This window comes from Apis florea, unplaced genomic scaffold (genome assembly GCF_048593485.1).
Source record: "Apis florea isolate Af1SG1 unplaced genomic scaffold, ASM4859348v1 contig_3081_pilon, whole genome shotgun sequence".
NCBI classification, from domain to species: Eukaryota; Metazoa; Arthropoda; class Insecta; order Hymenoptera; family Apidae; genus Apis; species Apis florea.
In genome coordinates this window covers 4,554,376-4,580,076 of record NW_028256703.1, presented here as the reverse complement: position 1 = coordinate 4,580,076, position 25,701 = coordinate 4,554,376, and the positions used below count along the sequence as shown (strand labels likewise).

General features: G+C 51.5%; 2 protein-coding genes across 15 annotated transcripts in view; both read left to right on the top strand.

The window, feature by feature from the left end:
- LOC100870790 (uncharacterized) overlaps positions 1-3,821 on the top strand; it is a 29,031-nt gene extending 25,210 nt beyond the window's left edge. Inside the window, exon 2 of the mRNA XM_012488050.3 lies at positions 2,324-3,821. Coding sequence (XP_012343504.2) covers positions 2,324-2,490 — 167 coding nt within the window. The 3' untranslated portion in view covers positions 2,491-3,821. The remainder of the gene's footprint in view (positions 1-2,323) is intronic.
- Positions 3,822-3,987: 166 nt separating this feature from the next.
- The window catches only part of dati (zinc finger protein datilografo), a 65,671-nt gene continuing 43,957 nt past the window's right edge, over positions 3,988-25,701 (top strand). For 13 of the 14 annotated variants that reach the window (XM_086909017.1, XM_086909028.1, XM_086909024.1 and 10 more), the window contains exons 1-2: positions 4,665-6,509; positions 8,526-8,636. In XM_086909017.1, coding sequence (XP_086765143.1) covers positions 5,424-6,509; positions 8,526-8,636 — 1,197 coding nt within the window. In that variant the 5' untranslated portion in view covers positions 4,665-5,423. Of the gene's footprint in view, positions 6,510-8,525; positions 8,637-25,701 lie in introns of all 14 variants that reach the window. The other variant, XM_086909030.1, reaches the window with a different exon arrangement.

The following is a 25,701-nucleotide window of genomic DNA, read 5'->3' as shown; positions in this document are numbered from 1 at the left end:
GGAACACGGGTAGTGGACGAAGCCAACGTCTTCGATCGTCTTCGTCGTCGCCTCGTCATCCTCGTACGAAGGATTCACGCTTCGCTTCGACGCTTGGAAGATAAAGATAAAAAGTCGATCGGAAGTGCGTGCAACGCGATCATTGTCGCATTTGTCTCCTCGATTCGACGGCTACCGCGATTCGACTCGCCGCTCCTCCACGCTCCGATCCGATCGGAAACCAGTAAGGGATATATCATCATTTTGGACTTTTTCGTCGTGACACGAATTTATCTCGCGTGACTCGTCGTGACACGCGACTTTGCCGTGTTGTTGTTGTTGTTGTTGTTGTTGTTGTTGGTTGTTGTTGATATTTCATCTCAGTGACGTGGTTCGCGTGAAATCATCGGCCACACACCGGCCGTGACTCGGGCCGTGACAGAGGGAGAGAGAGAGAGAGAGAGAGAAAGAGAGAGAGAAAGAGAGACATCGAGATCGAGGCACGCTCCTCGTTTCCTCGCGCACGCACACCGGGATATACGTGGACACGCACACACGGGGGATATCCCCCGATATCGTTTACTTTTTTTCCATCGTGATTTTGGTCAGTTTTCCCCTCTTTCGGCCAACCACCGTTGATCCACCCCCTCCATTCCGCTTCCCTGACATGCCCGGTACAGACGTCATCGTCGTCTCCAGTGTTTCGTCGCGATCGTGGACGGCTCGATCCTTTCTTAATCCGCCCCGTGTCTTAAGGGCGGAGATGGAGTGGCTCGTTGTGATCGTTTCGTTCGAAGGGACGAGAAGACACGGATCGAGGAATGGCCGGGACTCGGTGGGCTTGGTGTTGTGCCGTTCGATTGTGCCCGACCACATTTCCACCGACTTTTCATCCAGCTGCACGTCGCGAACACCCTCCAAACACGAGTGAAATCACGACGCGTGATCCAACTGTCGATGCCGCGAACGATGCCGATGACTCTTTGGAAGGTGATCGGGAAAAAAATCGTTTCTTCCTCGACCAATTTTTCCTTCGTTTCGACCCTCGTTTCCCATCTATCGTCCTCCTCGTTGTCGTCGTTTTTCACCAGTTTCGCGAAAGTGTGACGGAAGAAGAGACCGAGTCGGAAACCGTGTGCGCACAGTTTTTCCCTGTTCGACGTCGTCGTTTTCATCGACGAGATGGGAGGAGAGGGGAAAAAAAAAAAAAAAAAAAAAAGAACGTGATAGAATAAATTAGCAAGCGGACGGTCCGTAATCGCGTGCAACTCGTTTTTATCGGATTAATTAATTCCCGTAAACGAGAGGGAAACGTGCAAAGGACTCATTGAATCGCTAATGGATGGACGGATGGATGGATGGTTTAAACCACAAAAAAAGACCAGTGTTTTCCTACTGTTTCGATGTGTGAAAAAAACACGAGTGCTCGCGAGGAAATGCGATACAAAACGGATTAATTAAAAAAACGATCGCGACGATTCTTTCGATCCTTTGCTCGCGTTCCTTTTTTCCTTCTCCTTCCCTTCTTCCTCTTCTTCCCTTTTCTTTCCTCGTGCGGAAACAAGATAGACAGGGATCGCGAATCATCCTCGAATCCTTCCTCGTCTTCGAAAATTATGCGTGCCATTTCCCTCCTTTTCTCTCTCCCTCCCTCTCTCTCTCTCTCTCTCTCTCTCTCTCTCTCTCTCTCTCTTCCTTTTTTCGTACGAATTTACTTGGATCGGTGGCAACGCGTGACGCGACGGCGGAAAATGTTTCCTCGACTCACGTGTGTCTCCTTATCTCCCCCGACGACGTGTTCGAACCTTTTTCATTCGAGTGGGAAACGAAAAATCCAAAAATCATCTTCTCTCGCCTTTCCTTTCCGTTCGTCTCATTGTCCCTTTGCCGAACGAACGAACGAAGGGGGGAAAAAAGAAATACGTCGCCGATACATCGATGCGTTACATCGATGCCCGGGAAATTGGCAAACGAGCGATCATCGTCGCGAGTGACGAAACGTGTGTTCTCGAGTGGTGCACGAAATTTTCACTCGTGCTCCGCACGAAGTTTTCTCGTTCTCTCGTAGAATGCTTGTTCGTGCGTCGTAATAATCCTTGGATTACTACGATACTAATAGTTGCATGCTCGTATCTTCGACGAGTTCTCGTCGATCATCATCGACGAATGTCATCGCGAATTATTTTATATATATATATATGTATATATATATGTATGCGTATTATATGTGGAAGGAGAGACCGCGCGTACTTTACTACCACGGTCTTTTCTGAACGTCGGTGACGAAACGTGAACGGTGTCCGGCATGAAGATAGAGTTTTTTTTTTTCTTTTTTGAATTGCAGCTTCGAGCGGGAGACGCGTTGCAGCAAGAGATTCCCGCGCAGGAGAGGAAGACTGGACAAAGCGGAAGAAGCAGAATAAGACGAGCAAAGCAGAAGAAGCGGTGGAACGCAGGAGTAATAGAAGAGCGAAAGCGAGACGCGTAGAAGCGGGGTTGCGACGGAAGTGATTCGATAGCGGATAAAGAAAGAGAGAGAGAGAGAGAGAGAGAGAGAGAGAGAAAGAGAGGGAGAGAAAGAGAGAGCAGAGGGAAAGAGTGCGTGGAAAAAAGAAAGGGAAGAACGAGAGAGAAGAGGAAGAAGAGGAGGAGGAAATAAGATCCGAAGAAGAGGAGGAAGAAGAAGAAGAAGAAGAAGAAGAAGAAGAAGAAAGTGTGAAAGAAGCGAGTGAGAAATCGAAGAAGAAGAAGAAGAAGCAGCTCGTTAGAGAAGAACCTCGCGCCGCATACATATATATTTCAGTGTGTTCAAAAAACGAGTGTACCTAAGTGCAATATTATTAAACCTAAACGATAATAAGAAGCAACCACAACTACCATCGACGATATCGGTAACGACGAGCGGTTAATCGATAATCGAAATAGAATTCCTTTTAAAGAGTTAAAAAAAAAAAAATAATACCCTAGAGTCGCATTTCGAGGAGCAGTCGTGAACAGACGCGAAAAAAAAAAGTAGAGGAGGAAAAAAATAGAAAAAGGAAACGAAGGATCGACGCGAAGATAGAAGAAGAAGAAGAAGAAAAAGAAGAAGAAGAACGAGAAGAAGAAATAAATTCGAATGTCGTCGAAATATTCGAGATTCGATATCGGTGTCACGTTATATAATATACACGGCGAGTGAACGAAATCCCGACGAGGAGGTGAAAAAAACTGCCGTCCCGGTTCAAAGAATATCATCATCTCACACGACGACGTATCGCACGGCCGACGCGCGAGTCCCTTTTCCTCAAACCGTTTCGACGGAGAAAGAAAGGAAGACAGACAGATAGACAGACAGAGAGAGAGAGAGAGAGAGATAGAGAGAGGAAAAGAGGAAAGGAAGGAAAAAAGGGCTTGCACGTTCGCAATACACGCACGCACACACACGCACACACACGCACAACGACATTACGGGGCTACTAACTTACTCAGGGCAAAACGGGACGAGCAGTGTCATCCGCGAGTGCGATTTCTCTCACCCGGCGGACACCGGACCAACCAGCATCTTCTTCATTCTCATTGTGATTCGTCCTCGACCAACGATCGTGAGTTTCGCGTCTGCACGGACTGTCCTTCCTCGTTCACACCGTCCGGGCTGGGCAATCCTGAATTTTAACCTGAACTTAAGTGTATATGATAGACTTTAAGTTAGATAGAACAAAGAAATAGGGTGTTCTCCGCTCCGCACGGAGGACGTCCATTCGCGCGCGCATCGATTCATCGGGCACATACACACACACGAACGCACGCAAACACACGCGCACGACACGCGAGCGCGCACACACACACACACACGCACACACGCACGCACACCCACCCACACACGTGTACGCGTATATACAAACACGACGCACGTATCAACGCAAATGCAGACCGGAGGAACGAGAAGAGGGAGGAGGAGCTGAAGAGAGAGAGCGAGAGAGAGGGAGAGGGAAGAACGAGACGAGACTCGGAAGAAGCATCGTACCATCGGATACGCGACGCGCGTACGACGATCTTTTTGGATCATCGAGTGTTACGGGAGTTACGGGAAAGAGAATCGAGAAAAAGGGCAAAGGGGAAGAAGAAGAAGGAGGAGGAGGAGGAGGAGGAGGAGGAAGAGGAAGAGGAGGAGGAAGACCGAACAGGGGAAGAGGAAGAGGAAGAGGAAGAAGAAGAGGACGAAGAGGAGGAGGAGGAGGAGGAGAAAGAGGAGGAGGAGGAGGAGAAGAAGGGTGGATCATCGTCAACGGGCGGTGTTGGCTAATAAGACGAGGAACGAAGAAGGAAGGGGCGGGAGGAAGGAGGCCGAGGGCAAGTACCGAGTCGGAGTGAGAAGCGGCGGGAGAAGAAGAAGAGGTAAGAAAAAAAAGAGGGAAGAGGTGTATCGAGGGAAAGAGTTTCATGAGCCAAGAAGTAGCGAGAAGCAGGAGGAGCAGCAGCAGCAGCAGCAGCAACAGCAGAAGCAGCAGCAGGCCCGGCAAGTCGAAGCAGGTGGCGAGTAACTGACGTTGCCCGCCGCCCACGTCGAGCCGAGGATCGTTGTCCTTAAGGCGGTAAGGATTCTGGGCTGAACGGAAGAAGGGAAGAAGAAGAAGAGGAGGAGGAGGAGGAGAAGGAAGAAGGGAAAGAGAGAGAGAGAGAGAGAGAGCGCGCGGTAAGGATAGAGAGGAGAGGAGGAAGGTAGGAAGGAACGGCGGCGAGCGCGGAAGTGTGCCGGCCGTCGAGCTGCTTACCGGAAGGGGTGCGAAAAAGCGGGCAAGCTGCGCCGGAAGGGGGTAGCCCGGGCTTCTCGCGAAGGCCTCAAAATTTCGGACGCGACGGCGGCCCTGGACCTACGTGCCCAGTCGCAAACCCAACCCGACTTTGGCTTGGACCACCACCAGCAACAGCATCACCATCAACAACAGCAACAACAACATCAGCAGCAGCAGCAACAACAGCAGCAGCATCAGCAGCAACAACAACATCACCAACAACCGCAGCCGCAGCAGCAGCCGCAGCAGCAACAACAACCGCCGCCGCAGCAGCAGCAGCAGCATCATCATCATCATCATCATCACCACCACCATCACCCGCAGCAGCAACAGGGCCAAAATCCAGACTCGCGAAATCCACCACACCATCACCTTCAACAGCATCATCATCCCGGGAATCATCTCCACTCTGGCGATTCGGGGGGTGGGATAGGAGGTGGAGGAGGTGGCGGTGGAGCCGGTGGAGGTGGCGGTGGAGGTGGCGGAAGTGGCGGCGGTGCAAGTGGCGGTGGTGTTGCTGGTGTTGCTGGAGGGGGAACGGCCGAGGGTGACAGGTCGGGCAGGATCCACGACGAGGACGACGAGGACATCACCGAGAGGGAGGACGAGGAGGAAGACGAGGATCCTTGCAGCTCGCCCGAACCGGACCTCGAAAACGAGCCGGAACCAATGGAGGTCCAAGCGTCGGCCGTCACTGCGGCGGCCGCCAATCTTCACGCGCTCCGGCAACATGTATTCAAAATGTCCGACTATTGGCAACAACCTCAACGGGGCCCGCCCCAACAGTCGCCCGGTATACAGCACAGCCCTATCTCGAACGCGACCCAACAGCACCAACAGCAGGTGCAGCAACAGTTGCACAGCCCGCTCAGCCAGCAGCAGCAACAACAGCAACAGCAGCAGGCGGTGCAACAGGCAAACGCGAATTCGGGGCTAGGGCAGACGACCAGCCCCCAGATGCAACAACAGCAGCAGCAACAACAACAGCACGCCATGTCGATCGGGCAGCAAACGGGTCAAGGGGGGCAGCATCAATCGTCCCCCGTGTCCACCACACCCTCGCCGCAGGCGGATCACCAGGGTGCCATCGCGTCTAGCATGGCCCAGAGTCTTCACAGCCTGGCACAGGCGCAACAGACAATGTCCCAGGCCTCGAGCCCGTCGCTGGCCGTGCAAGCGGTCCAAGCGGCGCAGGCTCTCAATCAAAACTTGGGCCAAGCGTTGACACAGGCGTTGACGCAGAACATGCAACAAAACCTAGGACAAACTTTGCAGCACAATCTCGCGCAAAGCCTCACCCCGAGCTTGTCGCCTCAGCAACAGCAACAGTTGCTCAACCAGCCGCAGAATCTGAGCCAGGCCAGTCAAAATCTTCAACAAAACATCCAGAGCCAGGCGCAGAATTTGTCGCAAACGTTGCAGCAACAGGCTCAAAATTTGACCCAGAACCTCGGCCAGAGTTTAAGCCAACAGGCGCTGCAACAACAGGCGGCGCAAAACCTCACGCAAAATTTGCAACAACAGGCGCAAAATTTGACCCAGAATCTGCAACAACAGGCGCAAAACCTGACGCAGAATCTGCAACAACAGGCGCTCAACATGGCCGGCAGCATCGCTCAGAACGGTGCCCTCGCGGGGATGAACATGTCGGCCAGTCAGCAACAAAATTCTCAAAACTCGATGCTGAGTCCGGGCGCGACGAGCCAGGACTCACACGACGCCAGCCTCACGGAAAAACTCGTCAACGAGCTGCAGGTGAGACACGACGTAACGTTAATTATTATTTAAATATCCGATCTCGAGACGGACGACAGAACGAGCAGAACGAACGTTCTCCGACGCTCGTTCTCTCTTCTCTTTTACTTTTGCCCTCCCCTTCTCCCCAATTCTTTTCCATTTTTTTCTCTTGTGTTTTTTTTTTCTTCTTCTTTTTTTTTTTTTTTTTTTTTTTTTCTTTATTTTCTCGATCCGTCGCACTTCTCTCCGCCCGTAAGCTGCGAAGAGAAGAGATAAATAACTGGGACGAGGCAACCGCGATAAAAGTGCATAATGCGCCGATAAATAGGGTCATTCACTTGAGCCGACTGACGCCGGACAATACTTTCAAACAGTTTCTACCGATGGAGAAAAATACGCGTCTCCTCTTTCGATCTCACGCATCTCTTTTATTCTCTCGCACGCTCGTTCCGCTTTCGATAACGACCGCGAAAATAACCACGCTAATGATTCTCTCTCTCTCGAACGATTCTACACACTCGTTCCCCGGCGCAAACTGGAAAATGTCGGGTCGCGTCGAAAGTTAACGCGTCGAGAGGCACGAATCGTTTCGAATCCTAAACTCGTCCAATCTTTTTCCTTTTTTCCCCGGATTCGATCGAACAGAAAGAAAAAAAGGAAAGGAAGAAAGAAAGAAAGAGAGAATGAGAGAAAGAAAGAGAGAAAAGAAGAGACGCGAATAATCGGCAGGTTAAGAGGACCTCCTCCCCCCACCCCGTCCGGTATCGGCTTAACTGGATGACTTTCAATAAATCGCGCTACATCGTCGACAATTTCGCTGACCGTTTGAATCTGCGACTGTACCGAGATACACTGACCATGGTTCACGCACATCGGAACACGTTGACTTACCACATCTCGGCGTACCGACCGTATATACACGTATATACTCCGCGTGTTACGTGGAACGAGCAAGAGAGGGAGAGTGAGAGAGAGGGAGCGAGAGGGGGAGCGTAAGAGAGAGTGAACGTTGCGCGCGAGATCGCGCGCGCGAGCGCGCTCCAGCTAGAAGGCAGGCAGGCAGGCAAGCAGGCAGGCAGGCTGGCAAGCCAAGCAAGCGAGCGAGCGAGCGAGCAACCAGCCAGCCAGCCAGCCAGCCAGCCAGTCAGCCAGCCACGCACACATTAGAGTCACGGGGCCACAAATGCAAACGCGGCCCACGCACACCGATGCGAGGAGATGCAGATACGTCGTCTCTCGGGGTTCTTGACCCGCGCAACACAGATAATACTATACGCATACGTCATACGGTACGCCGAGAAGATGTTCTCGAGAAAATATCGCGGCGTGCTTCTGCGATGCCACAGTCCGCGAGCTTCGATACGAGGAAACTAAGTAAATATATCCCCGCAGATCCGCTTCGGTCTCACCGCTAATAGGAATCCGAAACCTTTTTCGCTCACGGCCATTATATACACACGCGAGCACGCGACACGCACGCACGCACACGCACACACACACACACACGCGCGCGCGCGCGCACACATACGGGGCAACGGTGAATTCGTCGCAACGGGCAGATTTTACGATACGTATACGCCATCCATTTCACGGACCGAAGGATGACTAAGGATGACGATGGACGATAAATGGCGGAGGAAAAAGTTGAACGACTTCGGTCGCACGAAGAGCGCGAAGACGCGCGACTCGAGTGTCCATGTCACTCTTTTATGTCAACGCGGATGATTCTTTTTTTTTTTTTCTTTCTTTCTTTTTTTCCCCTCCTCCTTTGAATCACCAAGTTTCGACAAGTTTCCAATTTCTTTCTTTCTTTCTTTCTTTCTTTCTTTTCTTCTTTCCTTTTTCTTAGATCGTTTCGATCAAACTTTTTTATCATGTTATTAAAAGCGCCTTGTCGTCGATCCTTGTCGGTTCGAGGAAGAAAGTGATTTTTGCGTAGTGTTGGCGGAGTAAAGAAAAAAAAAAAAAAAAAGAAAAAAAAAAGAAAAAGAGAAAAGTGGTGAACTAACACGAGCCTCCTGTCTTGCCCGATAGTCTCGTGCCTCTGCGGCGGGACTTGGAGGTGCGGGAGGCGCCGGCGGAGGCGGAGGAATGGGCAACATCAGCGAACGCACCCTCGAGGAATGCTGGTCCACCCTGCAACGAGTGAGTTGAACACTCAGCCCGTTCAAAATCCCCTTATTATTTCTCCTCGTCGCACACAGCTTCCTGCAACTTCTCTCGCTATTATTTTTTTTCTCTCTCTCTCGTTTTTTTTCCTTTTTTTTTTATTTTTTCTTTTTTTTTTTTTTACTTTTCCCGAATTCGCGAATTCGTCGCTCGTCGCGATTCTCTTTCTTTCAACGTGCAACGTGTGTCTAATTTTCTTCTTTTCTTTTTCTTTTTTTTTTTTTATTTTTCTTCCATTCCACACGCGTAATTATAATACGCATCTTACAATCGTTGTTTCCTCTCCGGCGATCTTTCGATCTCGCACACGTTAATTCGCACGTTAATTCGTACGTGATTATTTTTTTCGTTTCTTCTTTCTTTCTTCTTCTTCTTCTTCTTCTTCTTCTTTTTCGTCTCGAAGGAGACGAATCAATCCCACGAGGGATCCGTTCGCATCGTTTTATTTTTTTCTCCCCATATTTTTTTTTTTCTCGTTACTTATCGCACAATTTCTTTATCGCAGCTCTAGCATGCTCTACGTGCGTGTATGCGCTTCTTCTTCTTCTTCGCAGACATTTGTTTTTTTCCTCTCTTAATATCAAAAAAAAAAAAACCGCTTCAAGGCTAAGAAGAATCGTTCCTGCGAACGATAAACTGCTCAACGACAACTCTCGTTGAACGATCGTCGATGAATTTACGTTTGACCGCCGTGGCGGTTCGAGATCGATCCACGCGCGTAACCATCGATTACGATTTACGACCAGCGAACGAGACCGAGACGACGATTTTATTTTCTTTTTTTTTTTTTTTTTTCTACCGATAATGCGGAGCGTGTAATAGGTAGATGATCGAACAACGTTACATATAATACTATATATATATACATCTCGCGAGACAATACAGCGTTTAATTGTTCCATACGCGTATTCCACGCACGATGCAACCGATTTAATAGGACACTCTGTCGCGATCGATACCATACGACTCTCCTCGTATATGGCGTTGTCCTTTTACGAGGAAGAGGAGGAGAAGGAGGAGGAGAAGAAAGAGTGAACCGAAATGAAGGGAAGGGAAGGGAAGGGAAAGGAAAGAAAAGGAAAGGAAACACCGCTAACGAGCCGTGAATCGAATTCTCTCGGAATTCTATCCGTTCGAGGCGAGGAGACGAGAGTCTTTCGTCCGTTCGCCCGTCGAAAGAAAAGGGAAGAATTGCGGAGAGTTAAAAACACAGAGAGAGAGAGAGAGAGAGAGGAGAGGAGGGGGAGGGGGAGGGGAGGGGTGGAGAGAGAGATCCCCGGCTCTCGCGCAAAACTTTTAAATTCTCGGCTACTCGAGGTAGGTAGGTAGGTAGGTAGGTAGGTAGGTAGGTAGTAGAGAAAGCAACAATTTGTTTCGCTAAGTAGCCACCGCGTTCTTTTGTTTTTCCCTCCCCGCTTCTTTTATTCTCCTCGGCGGAGGGAGGGGAAGGGGGATGGAAAGGTGGTAACCGCTCTCTCTCTCTCTCTCTCTCTCTCTCTCTCTCTCTCTCTCTCTCTCTCTCTCTCTCTCTCTCTCTCTCTCTCTCTCCCTCCCCCTCCCCCTCCCCCCCTCGTCTATCGCCACCTTGAAAGTGGCGAGTAGGTGGCCGGCGAGGGGAGGGCGAGACGTTGGCAAACTTTGGGAAAATCGCAAAAACGCCGCGCGATGGCGAAGTTTTCGCGTTTTCCCGGGGATTTAATTAAAACATTCGCCTCCTTTGTACAACCAACCGCTTCGGTGGTATAACCGCCGGCATCGTGAATCTCCCCGCACGGCCGAGAAGGACCTCGAGGTCCTCTTCCTCGTCCGGTTCCGGCTCGCCACCAAACCGTCGCGGCGTCTCCCATTTCCCAACCGCCCATCTCCCTCCGCGCGTACGTACGATCGACGAGGGGAGAGGGAGGCAATGAAAAAAAAAAAAAAAGAAAGAAGAAGCAGACGCGATTCGAGTGACGGACGAATGGGAAAACAAAGGGTGGTTGGAAACGAAGTTGGTTGGTAAAGGTAAAGGAGGATGGAAAGGAGGAGGAAAAAGTTATTAATGCGGCGCAACGTTGTATAAACACTCGTCGCGAGAGTGATTCTCTTCTCGTGGGTTCTCTCGATCGGGGGGAGGAGAAAGGAAGAGAGAGAGAGAGAGAGAGGTTTTCTTTTTTTTTTTTTTTTTTTTTGTTCTTCGACCGGCTCGAAAATTAAAATCCAATTATTTCGACACCTTTGCGCGACCCTCCGGCATTTTCAAATGAATTTTTTGCGCCCCAAACTCTTTTCCCTCCCTTCCCTCTCGCTCCTTCCTCGACGCCCAACGCGTTAAACCGGTTCGACCGAATCGAAGGTAACGTTACGCGGCGATGGGCTTTCTACCCTTGACCGATTCACGATCCCGATTTTGAATCGACGACAGCTGCCAGAACCGGAACCGCGCCACGCCACGGGGAAGAAGAAGAGGAGAAGGAGGAAGAAGGAGAACGAGAAGAAGAAGAAGAAGAAGAAGAAGAAGACGATGGGGAACAAGGGAGGGAGGAAGGGAGGGAGGGAAGGATGGAACGGAAACGGAACGGATATTCGCGGAAATATATCATGTATCACGAGAAGAGTACACGCGTACGCAGGAGGATAATTATTTCCCCCCCCCCCCTCTCCCTCCCCCCGAAAATTCGCGCGTCGACTCGCGATTCGTTCGAATCCGTTTCGTTCGTTTCGTTTCGTGGGACGATATTGCAAAACGCACAAAAGGCAAAAGAACAAAAGCTCGCGACGGATGAGGAGGAGGAGGAGGAAAGGAGAACGCGGTCTTTCTCACGTTCGCTCTCTCACCCAGTCATCCCCTTCGGAGCGCAACTCTGAATTTTTTTGCCCTCAACCCCCAAGTGGTTCCATCGTATTATTTAAATAACGGTGTTCACGCGCGTTGCATTGTTTCGCCTAACCCTTCTACTATTACGAAAAAGGGGATGAGAGAGAGAGAGAGAGAGAGAGAGAGAGAGAGATGTTTCCGTTTCGAACGGAGGAAGAAAAACCGAGGAAGGATGAAAGACTGGAAGAAGGGCGGGAAGAGGTAGAGGCACTTCCGTGCCGCGTAGCCGTTACGGCGAAGGCAAAATTACGACATCTCAAGTCCAGGGGCAACCATCCTTCCTACCTTCCCACCTATCTACCTACCTACCTACCTACCTACCTACCTACCTACCTACCTACCTTCTAGCTACGGATTCGCTACGTAGTGGTACAAAGTTTCCTGGCTTTTCAGTAATTTTCTATGATTTTCAGATCGCATGATCGCTAACAATAACGCCGACCCCCTCCCCCTCCCCCTCGCCCTCCCCCTCCCCCCTCTCTCCCCGTGCCGGCTGTTAAGATCGCCTCTAATCGAATTGTTCGATCTTCGGTCAAAGCGAATTCCCGAGACAACTCCTCCCCCTCCGCCCCCCCCTCTTCCTTCCTCGGAAGGAAGAGGGCACCGGAAATAGCGAAATTTCCAAGAAGAGATTCGACTCGCGTGGAAAATATATAGGGACGACGTTATAAGGGATGACGCGGGGCGGTCGTCGTTCGAATCGAAAGAGAAGGCGGCGGGGAGGGAGGAGAGGGTGGGAATTTTGGGTAGAGGAGAGGGATGGAGAGGTAGTGGGCGTTTAAACAAAAGCGAAAAGAAAAGCGGAATACGGGATGGAGAGGGAATTTACAAAGTGGTGTGCGGCGGCGGCGGCGGCGGCGAAACGTTCTACGTACGAGCCGCGTTGTACGGTTTGTTCTTTCTTCTTTCCTCTTCTTTTTCCATCCACCTCTCTCTCGCTCCCTCTCTCGCTCCCTCTCTCTCCTTCCTCGTCATTCGCTCGCGCGGTCCCGCCATGACCTACCCCAAGCGCGGTCGGCGGAGAAAAAGAAGGAAAGAAAGAAAGAAGGAAAGAAAGAAAGAAAGAAAGAAAGAAAGAAAGAAAGAAAGGAAGGAAGAAAGAAGGAGCGAAACGGGGAGAGGGGGAGGAGGAGGGGGGGAGGTAAGGGGGCGAGTCGAGAGAGAGAGAGAGAGAGAGAGAGACGGAGCGGAAGGGAGGAGGAAGAGAGGGGGGGAGGAAGGGAGCGGAGCGGAGCGGAGGAGGAGGAGGAGGAGAGAACTCGCGCGCCCACACACGGCTTCCAAGTTGCAACGTGTGGATGTTCTCCACGTTGGAGATGGGAGGAAGAGTGGAGGAGTCGGAGCGAGCGAGACGGAGAGCGGAGAGGAGAAAGGGAGGAGGAGGAGGAGGAGAGGAGGGCGAGAAGCGGACGGAATAGAGTTTATTCTTTGTGTCGCGCGTATGGTTACGCGCTTTTTTTTTTATCGTTCGTTGACTCCGCTCCGCGTTGTGCAGCCCGCGTTCACCGCATCGCTCGCCACGATAAGATTACATTCACAGGGGCGGTCATGCGCGATCACGCTCCCAAACTCTCAAACATCCGCGCGCTTTCCCCCCCCCCCTCCCTCCCCCATCCCCCCATCCCCCGCGGCAGATTTCGAGCGTTTCGAACTAGCGCTCCATCCATCCATCCATCCATCCATCCATCCATCCATCGCGCCTCCTCCGATTCTTCTTCCTCTCCCTTCCCCTCCCCGCGACAGACGCTTCGACAAAGCCATCGAGAGGATGGTACGTACCCGTTCTCGCTCCTTCCATCCTTCGATCTTGGCGATAAAAATCAACCAATCGTATATATATACACGTATATATTACGTTTCTCTCCATTTATTTTTTTCCAAATTCAACGTACGCACGCACGCACGCACGCACGCACGTACGATCTTTCTTCGCGAGATCGCGCGAGAGTAGAGTACTCGCCCAACTTATTAAACAACCGTTATCCTACGTGCCACCGGTAATTATTGCAAACTCGAAACGTGACGCGTACGCAACACCCATTATCCCTGTGCGCCGCGATGCAAAACATTCGGGTGGCGTGTAATAATACGGTCCCCGGCCGAGGAAGGGGGAGGAGGGGAGGGGTGGGACGAAGCGATCGAACAAGGCGGGAGGAGGAGGGAGGGAGGGAAGGAGGGAAGGAAAGAAGGAAGGAAGAAGGGAAGGAAGGAGGGAAGGAAGGAAAGAAAAAAGGGAAAGATCGGAGAGGAAAATGGAGAAACGTGGAAATCGGGAGACAGAGAGGTTGGATTTGGTATCCGCTCGTACTCCGAGCGGATAAGTATGAGCGGAGTGTTGAGAAATCTCGGCGACCGATCACGAGAGAGAGAGAGAGAGAGAGAGAGAGAGAGAGACCGCGCGCGTATCCCAGAACCTTTCCTCTCCTCTGTCGGAGGTTGGAGCTGCCGCGGCAAAAGATCGTTGCCCTTCTAAATATAAGTTTGCAAAATCGAACAGCAAAACTGCCGAGTTTTGCCGTGGTCTGTGCGCCTCTGTGTGTATATTGCCGGTAGATCAGCCCCCTTCTTCTTCTTCTTCTTCGTCTTCTTCTTCGTCCTCTTCTTCTTCTTCTTCTTCTTCTTCTTCTTCTTCTTCTTCTTCTTCTTCTTCCTCCTCCTCCTCCTCCTCTTCTTCTTCGTCCTCTTCTGTTGCGCCGACCGGCCCCGGCGTCGATTCTCGCGCTCCTCTTTCAACCGTCGTCGAGTCGCTTGGTCCTCCTCCGCCAGAGCGTATCCTCCATCGAGCTCTCTCTCCTACTCTCTCCCTCGAGCGTACGTTCCTATATCCACCACCTCCTCCTCTTCGTATCCTCTCTTCCCGCTACCTTCCCCTCCCCCTCCCCCAAACCCGCTGCTCCCCTCCCCACCGCAGCGCCTCGTGACCTCCAAGGCCTGCGAATCCGCTCTTTCGTTCGCGTTGACTTTCGGACAAAATTCGCCTGCTCCCCGCCTGAAACGTAGTCGTAGGTCAGGATCCAATCCACGCCCGCCCGCTCGCCCGTTTCGCGCGCCATACGCGCGCGTCACTCGCTCCCCATCCCATCCCATCACCGTCCCCGTCCACGTCCCCGTCCACGTCTCCAACCCCGAAACGCGAGACGCGGATTTTCGCGGCCGTGAAGGGGGGAGGGGGGGAGGGGGGAAAGAAAGAAAGAAAAGAAAACGCGAGAAGAGACTAAAGTAAACTGGCGAGTTTAGACGAGTTTAGACGAATCGAATCGAATCGATACCGTTCGCCATCAATTATGCATCACGAGCCGGGATGCATAACCCTATCCGTTTTCCTGCTTTGATCTTCGAATCCACTTTTCCGTTCCATTCGTAAATACGTTTCGTATCGCGAACCGGCATCCGAGTCTAGCCCTCTTTTCTTCCCTATCCCTCAAACTTTCGCGGGGAAAAAATGGACCGAAACCGAAACGCGAAGATCGTGCACGTATTTCGAATCCGAATCGGGGAATTTATCGATCGATCAATTCGTATCGTCGTCGTCGTCGTCGTCGTCGTCGTCGTCGTCGAAAGAGAAGAAGAAAGGAAGAAAGGAGAGGGAGAGACGCGCGAGACGAGAGACGAAAGACAAAGACGAAAAGAAAAGAGGAGAGAGAAAGATGTTCTGGGCGCGTGGAAAAAATAACCGAGTCGGAATCTGGGTCAGGGGGGCTGTGCAATCGCAACGTGCCAATGTCAGCCGAATAGATCGCAAGGCCAGCGAAATGGCGAGCAGCGAGAAAAGAAAAAAAAAAAAAAAGAAAAGAAAAGGAAAAAGAGCGCATCGAGCTCGATCGAGCATCGAGGATTGATTGGAAAGAAAAAAAAGGAAAAAGGAAAAAAAAAGGGGGGGGAAAGAAAAGAAAAGAAAAGATCCCCTTTCTCGAGAAATGAAACGAGAACGAAATCGAACACCCTCTCGATCAATCGATCGATCGGATCGACGACGAATCTCGAACTTTGGAAAAAAAGTTACGCCAAGTTACGAGACGAGCGAGATCCGCAAAGGAATTTCGAGCGAAGCGAAACGTTTTCTCTCTCTCTCTCACTCCCTCTTCTTCGACGAACGCAACAGCAGCAGAACCACGCTTATCCTATAAGGCGGATGAAAGAGCAAAGAGCGTGCACACGTTGCAACGGCGAACGGTCGGCGTCATCGTCATCGTCATCTCGTGCATGCGTGGGTGAATAGCCTGGCCGGTCTCGAGCAACGCGGACGGAGAGGCGGGAGGAGAGAGAACCTCGAGGAGAGAGCGACAAAGAGAGGGAGAGGGAGAGAGAGAGAGAGAGGGAGAGAAGGCGAGCAAGCGGAGAGATCAGAATGAGAAGTCGTCGCGAAAGAAAGACAGCGAGCACGGAGCGCGGCAAAGAGGGGCAAAGAGGGCCCGCGAGAAAGAAAGACGCGGCGCACCATCGTCGATCTTTCTTTCTTTCTTTCTTTCTTTCTTTCTTTCTTTCTTTCCTTCTTTCTTCCTTTCGCTCTCCATTTTTTTGTTTTCTTCTTCTTTTTTTTTTTTTTTTTTTTTTTGCCTTTTATTCCAACTTCTCCTCGACCTCGAAACGAATTCGCGCGCTACGACGATCGTCGTCGTAAGGAAATTCGGTCGGCTTCGAAATCTTCGAATCCACCTCCCTCTCCCCCTCCCCCCCCCCACCCCCCCGGAAGCGGGACTCGGACCAACTTCGAGCATTCGAGGACGCAAGACTGGACTATCAGTCGTCTATCGGTCATCGTGTGCGAATGGTTGTGCGCGATCCGAGCATCATCCCTATTAGATACACGGTGTTGATGAAACATGCACGATCCCGAGTTAGCGGGATGGCAAAGACGCAACCCCACTCCGCGAACTCTGGTGGATCCGCTCTGCTAGCTTCTCGAGCCGAGTATTCTACCTTCGGACCTTCGCGCCAGTGCCCCCCACCGGTCGGTACCCGGCCAATCGGCCGCGAGGACGCCGGCGTGAAGCCTACGCGGCGGCGGGCAGGCCGATTCTCGCCGGCGCCCCAGCATTTTATACGGAAAAGACTCTTTAACGAAGCACAAGGTGCGCACGCACGACCAACTTCACGCGACACCACGCGCGCACCGCGTCACACGCACACGGGGAGGCGAGAGTGCGACGAAGACGACGACGACGACGACGACGACCAAGACGACGAAGACCGAGACGAAGACGAAAACGACGAAGACGAAGACCAAGACCAAGACCAAGACGACGACGACGACGACGACGACGACGACGACGACAACAACGACGAGAAGAAGAACGTTACGGTACGAGGTTTCCTTCTCCTCCCTTCTTCCATCCTCTCCCGCCTTTCGACGCCGTATTTTTTATCGTTGACGAATCGGAGAGAAAACGGAGGAGGCGGGCGGCCGAGAGGCCGAGATCGACGACACCGAAAGAGAGAAAGTCGATCATCCGAAGCGGGCGAGAGAAACGGTGGAGGGCGTACGGGAGCGTAACACCACTAGAAGGAGGAGGAGGAGGAGGAGGAGGAGGAGAGCCGAGGGGGATGTCGTTCCGTTGGATCTGAATGGTTCGATGTATCGCGAGGTGATCGTCGTGGAGGAAGAGGAACGGGATCGCAAGTACCGGGACGCGAGGAAAAACGGCGCAAGATGAGTGACAACGTGCGCGGCATTGACAGCTGACAGCGCGCGAGGAATTCTCTTCGCCTCTCCCGGTATTACCGCTTCGCTCTCTCGACTACGTGTTGTTTCACTGCTACGCGCCGGTTTCCTTTTCTCGTCCTTCTCCTGTCTCTCTGCCTCCTCCTCCTCCTCCTCCTCCTCCTGCTCCTCCTCTTCCTCCTCCTCCTCCACCTCCTTCTCTTCGTCTTCTTCTTTCGATTCTCCCTCGAGTGTTCCTTTCTTCCTTCCTTCCTTCCTTCCTTCCTTCCTTCTCTCCTCGTCATCGTGCTCCTCCATCCACCCGTACTTCGCCGCCCCCACCAGTATACAGTAAGCGACCGCGCCGCGAAGTGCCGCGAACGATGAACTCGGGCAACAGTGTGCCATATTTTGTGATCTTTTTACCTAGCTCCTACCACCGCGTTTTAACTGTGATCCACCTACTCTAGAGAAACCGTGCACGAGAGAGGTAAGGAGACTATACTCTACTTCTAACCGAGATCATTGGATGGCGGCGCGATCTCTCCGTCACGCTCCGTTCGTTCCGCACTCGTCGCTCTCTCTCTCTCTCTCTCTCTCTCTCTCTCTCTCTCTCTCTCTCCCCTTTCGACTTTCGTCAACCACTCGTGCACACCCGCGATCCATGGATGGATCGTGGATTCCGTCCATGCTGAAAAGTTGTTCGAATCGAGGGAGGGGAGGGAGGGAGGGAAGAAAAAAAGAAAGAAAGAGAAAGAAATTAATCGAATCGATCGAAATCGGGTCGTGCTCGTCTCGCCTGCCATCCACGCCGTCACGTGTGTATGCGTGTCTCTTCTTCTTCTTCTTCTTCTTCTTGTTCTTCTTTTTCTTCTTCGTCTTCTTGTTCTTCTTCGTCTTCGTCTTCGAGAAACGTTCGTCCGATTCCTAAAGAGCCTTCGTCCTTCCGCGGAATCGCGTACACCAGCGCTACGCATTCCAGAACGAGGACGACGCGCTCCTTCGAGCGCGAAACACCGCCAACTGGATCGGCTCGAAGTCAACGTATCTCGCGGGAGAAAGATCCTTTCGTCGTGGTCCCCCAACGGGAGAGACGCGTGTACGAACGCGGCTTCGGGTGCGCGTTCATTCCACGCCGCCACGTTCTCTCTCTTCGAATCGAATCGAACCGATTCCCTTTTATCTCTCGTTCGCGTACAAGCGAAACGAAGTGATTCTTCGCCATTCGAATCTAATTCCTTCCCTAAATCTAATTCCTCTCGAACCGAAGAAGTGAAAATCGTCACGCAGAGTTGGTAAATAAGTAAGCAAGTAAATAAGTAAAAGGATTCGAACGAACAAACGATACGTGTAACGAGAAACGATTCTTTGTTTTTCTTCTTCTTCTTCTTCTTCTTCTTCTTTTTTCGGGATGGCCGAAAACGTGTCGCGAGGCCAGCCGCGACCTACTCCAACCGAGAGAGAGAGACCAACCGACCGACCGACCGACCTCCTCTCCTTCGGAGACTCGACACTTGCCAGTCGCCGCGAGAAACGTGTCCCGAACAATTTCGCGTATCTACCTCTCTCTCTCTCTCTCTCTCCCTCTTTGCCGTTGCACCGTTGCGAGCACCGGCGAGGCATTTTTCATCGAGTTACTCGCGAGCCACGGTCGCGAGGAAAGCGATTCTAAGATGGAGAAACACACCATTTGCATGTGTGCGGGGAGAGAGGGAGAGAGAGAGGGAGAGAGAGAGAGAGTGAGAGAGAGAGAGAGAGGGAAAGGGGGAGAGTGGTTGCCGCCGCGGGAGAGGGGAGGGAGAAGGAAACAGGCCGGTCGGAGGAAGAGAAGAGATAAACGGAGAGAGATAGGTCGCGCGTATGCAGATCGCGGCGGAGCCGTTCAAAGAAAAATTCTTTCGCCGGCAAAAAACTCGACCGACCCTTCTCTCTCTCTCTCTCTCTCTCTCTCTCTCTCTCTCTCTCGGTACGCGGTACGCGTCGAGCCGTGGGAAATTTCGTTAACGAAAGGAGGAGTCGCGTCCCGAGTGCCACTACGGAGGAAGAGAAAAGGGAGGGAGGGAAGAAAAGGGGGAGAAAAGGCGGAAAAAAAAGAACCACCCCGACCGATCGACGAAAACATCCTTCGCCACGATTTTTCCTGACCGGATTCGCGCGCTTCTTCTCTCCTTCCTCTCTCTCTCTCTCTCTCTCTGTGCTTTCTTCCTCTTGTTTTTCGAGTTCAACGACTCAGTGACCACGAGGTGGGACACGGGTTTGAGAAATGTCAAGAAATGCAGGCACCGTCGCGGAGCGGGTCGCGGGGCAAGGCGGGGAGGGGGTGGGGTGGGGTGGGAGGGGGAGAGGGCGAGGAGACGAATGTGAAAAGGGAAAGAGACGGAAAGCTGCGGAGAGGCTCGGATAGATAGAAAAGGGAGAAAGAGAAAGAAACAGGAGGAGAGGGCAAGAAGCGGACGTGGCAACGGCGCAAATGCAGAATGCACGCTGACATAAAACATACATATATGCAGGATGCAACGAGCAGCATCCACAGCCTTCTCTTCTAGGAGTACTGCGAAGAACGTACACGCTGCTCGACGTAACGCAACTTTTAACCGACCCGACTCGACTCGACTCGACTCGACTCGACTCCCTTTAAACACACGTCTCCTCCTCCTCCTCCTCCTCCTCCTCCTCCTCCCTCCTATCGTACTACGTTCCCCGCGATTCATTTCGCGTTTCATCTCCGCGTCCCGCCACCTACGCCACGCCGTTAAACCTGGACACGCACAGGTGCCATCCTCCACGAGGTATTTCGGTATCCTGTCGAAACGAATTTTTTGAAAATTCGAAGGACAGGACGGAGTTCCACGTCTACGTTCACGATGCGGAAGACGATCGTCGCTTTTTCCACGATTCGAAGAAAAAGAGAGATTATCGTCGATAATGCCGAGATTTCGACTCGTGTTAAACTATCGCTATCGCTTATCAGATTATCTGCTAATCTATCTCGCGGCAATCCTCAAGCCTTTTTTTTTCCCATCCACGACGTCTGCGTCGTTTTTATTCTTTTTTTTTTTTTTTTTTTCCTCTCTCTCTCCCTCCTTCTTTTTTTCGCCCAACTAATCTAAAAATTCTCCCGGTCTCGTGAGATTACGAGCCATTCATAGATAAATCGTTTACGATCGTGCGGTTTTTGTGTCTCGAGTTTATTTACACGCAGTCGTGTAACCACGTGTTACGACGGGAAACACACCCTGTGTAGAGAGAGAGAGAGGGAGAGAGAGGGAGAGAGAGAGTGAGCGCGGCGCGAGAAACGAGGTCGTTGACACGTCGAGTTTGCGGATTTTTCAACCGACAACCGAACGATCCTGCTGCTGCTGCTGCTGTTGCTCTCTCTCTCTCTCTCTCTCTCTCTCTCTCCTCTCCTCTCCTCTCCTCTCCTCTCCTCTCCTCTTCTCTCTACTTAGGAGGCGGCTCGATATTTTCGGCTTCGAACCCCCTTTCTTTTATCTTCGACCGTGACTGCCTTCGACGAGGGACCGAGCGAACGGGTTGGGAGGGGAGAGGGAGGAGGAGGAGGAGGAGGAGGAGGAGGAGGAGGGGGACGAACGCATCGTGGCTGCTGAACCTGACCTCCGACAATACTCCGGCGTCGGCGGCATTCCGTCCAAGCCTCCGCGCGAGCCTCTCAGCCTCTCTTTCCCTCCCCCTCGATCGAGGGAATCGCCATCGCGTGCTCGTTATTAAAATAAATTAAAGATCGTCGCGAGAGAAAGAGTCAGTCGCGACCCTTTCTCTCGATATACTCGTCTTTACTCTTATCGTCGTCTTTCCTCCTCTCCTCCTCCTCCTCCCCCCCTCCGCCGAGTCGGTCGCATGACGGAGAAAGAGAAGGAAGGGGGGAGGAGGGGCGGGGGGGGGGAGAGGGAGGAACGAAATTTCGCGAAAAGTCGATCCGAAGCAACAACGAGCAAGAATCGAAGGACATCAAGTCTTCTCTCGAGTCCTTCGGCCGTGATTTGTACGCTGTTACGCGAATGCTTCAGGGCCGTCCCCAGTGTCGAGGATTCAGCAATCGGTCGTGCACTCGGTCAAGGTTGCGCGATTATCGCCACGTTAATACCTTGCTGATCCACTGTGCAAACGTTACACCGATACCGAGAGAGAGAGAGAGAGAGAGAGAGAGAGAGAGACTCACGCTTTTTATCGTATCCCTCGGAATGTTCTCGTTTGTGCCGCGTACGTATCACCGTCGTCGCGATCATCTGACAGCCAGATAGATATAGGTACATAGATAGACAGATAGATAGATAGATGGATAGATGTATATACACGTCGAATACGATCGTCGATACTCCTTTCGAGACTGAGAAGAGAAACGTTAGCTTTAGCTACGCGTTACGTGGATACGTGGTAAAAATATCTTGCTCGAGTTAAACGGCTATACGGTGGAGGAGAGGAGGCGAAAAAGAAACTATACTCCGTGTATATTCTCCGGGACGGGAGAACTGACCACCGACAAACCCGTTCATATTGTCTTACCTTCCCGCAGCCGTGGCCACGACCGGGTCTACGCGTCGGCGTACGACGTTGCGATAAAAAAAAAAAGAAGGGAGAGAGAGAGAGAGAGAGAGAGAGAGAGAGAAGAGGAAAAAAGAATCGCGAAGGAAAAAAAATATCGTGACGCACGGTTGCAACAAGGTTACCGGCCACGAGATGGTGATACGCACCACCCCGGCCAAGGCTGTCGCTCCGCGATTATTTTAATCGAAGCGAAACCGAAAGATTGGAATAAAAAAAAAAGAAAAAAAAAAAAAACAAATCGTCCTCTCTCTGCTCGCGCAGAGAGAAAAAAAACGCTCTGAAAATCGGAAAGAATTGGAAGCGAGTCTTCTTCGTTCGTTGTTTTCGATTCGACTCGATTGATATAACAGTAGGTAGTAGGCGAATCTTACTTACTTACTTACTTACTTACTTACTTACTTACTTACTTACTTACTTATTTCACGCGCCATGCTCGTTCGCCTCTCCGAGATTGTGGTTCTGCAACAGGCTGTCGGAGTAGCGCGACTCCTAAAGAGCGCAAAAAAGAAGAGAGAGGGAGGGAGGGAGGGCGGGAGGAAGACGGAGAACTGGCGCGTAATCCGACACGTTCTTACATGGATGCAGCTGGATCTTAAATTCAATACACGCGTGCTTTTTCTCCGACGAGCGCCGTCGTCCCATTCTCTCGATCGATAATTACTCGGCGACGTAACGCTGATCGATCGCCAATCATCCGCCGGCCGGCCGGCCGGCCGGCCGATTAAGATAACTCGTGGCTCCGGCCTAGAGAACTCTGTTGGCGGACTACTCGGATCTTCGGATCGTCGATGGAAACACCGTTACTCGGTCGGAGGAAGGATCTTGGTTACGAATCAAGATAGCCTTCAGTTATGCTATCAAAATCATATGATTTCGCGTCCTCCTCGAATCCCGCGTGTATTCCGATTTCCATGAAAACGCGGAAACACCGGCCCTTCCTCTCGCTCGACAATTGGTGGAAGAACGAATTTTGAGGGACGAAGGATGGATCGTGAACGCGGGGGATTCGAGTATTATCGACCGTCACTACGGATGGATGCTACTCCAATCCAAGTTTGTCGATCGCGAGGATCTCGCGAGGAAATTTGGTATTCGTGGCCCGATCGCCCTCCCCCCCCGTACAACGGGAAAGTTTGAAACTCGAGCCGAAAAGAACGATCGATTCGACGTTGAGTGTTTTCCGTGGATTTATTTCTAACGTACGCGTGCACTCTCCTTCTCCGATGCAACTAGGGTTTAATCGAACATCACCGAGAGGAATTATAATTGATAATTGCAGAGCGCGGACACGACGGAATCGAAGAAACAAAATTTTAGTTTTAATCCGACCGATTCGGTGTAGAGGAACGAGTATTATATCCATCTATTTCCACCTTTGGCTATTTTCTTCGTATTTTTCTCTTTCTCGTTCGTCTCTTCGCTCCGTCTCTTATTGCACATGTGTGCACGCGTATATCGTACGATACGACGTACTCGGATCGAGAGAGAGAGAGAGAGAGAGAGAGAGAGAGAGAGAGAGAGAAGTAAAGAGAACTCTATTGAAATCCGGTTCGTCAGATATTTGCATATCTTAAAGTTAGGTGTTTCGGAACGAGAGGTGGGGACACACGCACACCGCTCGTTCAAAAGAGATATTCTCGGTAATTTTCATTACGATTATCGAACGCCGATATTCGTATCCCCGATCGGGCGAGGAAGAGAGGCCGGCGCTCGTTTAATGGCGTGTTCGATGCGTGTATTTCCGAAAAACAAGAGGCCATAAATAAGGCGGTAGAAATTTCCACGTGGATTTGCTAATAAACATACCACCCATCGAGATGCCCGGTATATTTGTATGCAAATCGATTGTAATGCGAGGGAACGCGAGGGAAGGGGGGAGGGGAGGGGAGGGGGAGAGGGAGGAAGAGAGTGTGTAAATGCACGATTGCCGACGTTCGTTGTACGCAACACGTATATACGCGTATATACATATTTATACGCGTGCAGAGTATAAAGCACGAACGCGTGCACGTTAAATACGCATGCGCGCGCGAGAGTGCATGCGTGCACGCACGATGACTCAGAAACGAGTCCACGCGACAATGGAAGCGGTGATATTATGGTAGTGGTGATATTAGTGGATAATGATGACGAGGAAGATTAAGAATAGGAGTAATGCGGAGGAACGTATGAAAAAAAAAAAAAAAAAAAAGAAAAGAAAAAAAAACAAGGGAAAAAAAACAAGGAAAAAAGAAGAGGAGGAGGAGGAGGAGGAGGAGGAAAACGAAAATCGGCAAAAAAAAATCGATGATCCTCCGTCCAACGACGATCATCCTTCGATCTTCCGTTTTACGTAATCGAATGGCTTGCGTATCAATTCCGACTTGTTCCACTGTGACGCCAGACGGTCTGGTGCAGCGACACGCTCTCTCTCTCTCTCTCTCTCTCTCTCCCTTGAACGAATCTCTCCCAAACTTTTGTCCCATTGTTACGTTAATACTACTCGAGTAGCGGTACGCTAGCTGTACACATTCGCTTGGCGCGAATCGAAATGGAAATGGAAAAATGAGGGAGCGCGTGTGGTTGGACACATCGCAGGGTGTCGATCGTTCCGAACGGGGGGAAAAGCGATCGATCCTCTCGATCGACGAGAACGCGATCTCGGACGATGGAAAAAATTGGGACGTGATTTTTTTCAAGATAGTAAAGGCCAGGCCGGCGAACTATGATAAACAAATGAGACTTGGCAACGCGGCTCGGAACGGCTGCAGCAGCCAAGGCCTGTCAGACTTTTCTCTCTCTTTGGTCCTCGCTTTTTCTCCTCTTCCATCTTGCGGCAGCGAGCGAAACTCCGTCTTTGTCGGTATCCAACCATCTTTCTCCCGTTCTCTCTTCGGTGTCTTTCTCTGTCGATGCCAGGATTTCCCTCTCCGCGGATCCCCGGTTCTCGCCTTCTTCTTGTTCATTGCCTCTCCCCCCTCCAGCCGCGGAGCAAAGCCACGAGAAAGAGGAGGCTACGCCACTGGTGGTGGCAGTGGTGGGGGGCGAAGGTGGAGGAGGAGAAAGAGGAAGAAGCACAGAGAGACTCTTATTTGCTTCTTTCGTTATTCCTCTTATTTTCTTGCCCGCCTTCACCAGCGGCACCTTCTTCTTTCATTGCTCTGCTTCTTTCGTGCGCTCGGTGGAGCGGAGGAGCCACGCAACTGCTACGCGCCGCGCACTCTTCAGCCCCTTCGGCGTTCGTGGCTCGCACACAACCCGACGCCGCCGACGGTGCTTTATTTTTATTGCCCGTCTTCTCTCCCTCTCGCCATGCTTCCCTCGCTCTTTCCCTCTCTGACCGCGCTTCTTCCTTTTTTCCGCCTCCTCCTCCTCCTCCTCCTCCTCCTTCTTTTTCTTTATCTCCCTCCCGCGTGCCGGAGTTGTCTGTGGTCAGTACTTTCAAAGAGGGATGGCGACGAGAACGCTCGCGCCTCGGCCTTCGCCAGATATTCCTCTTTTTTTCTTTCCCCCTCCCCTCTCACCGTCGCTCACTCACTCACTCTCTCTCTCTCTCTCTCTCTCTCTCTCTCGCCTCCTTCTCGCCTCCTTCTTTCTTCTCGCATTCTTTTTTTCGCGTTCTTTATTTATTCCCCGGATAAGCCCGCGCGCGCCAGAATGGTTAAATACGAAAATAATCGAGCCAGGTGTCGCGCGCGCGCGCCTCCCCTCCCCCATCCCGCCCCTCCTCCCTCCCCCCTCCTTCGTAAATCGTAAAAATGCAAAGAAGGATAAACAAGTAGTTGTCACGAAAGTATAGTCACGACTATTTAAAACTGACGCGTTGCGCGGAAATCTTATTTCTCTCTCTCTCTCTCTCTCTCTCGATCGTCGAGAGACTTGCCCCCCCCTCCTCCCTTTCCCCATCCCCCTTTCGCTCGTGCCGAATTTAGTATAGAACGAATCGTTGTAAGAAATCATTTCCTTCGGAACGAAAATCCCGGATGATGATATCGATC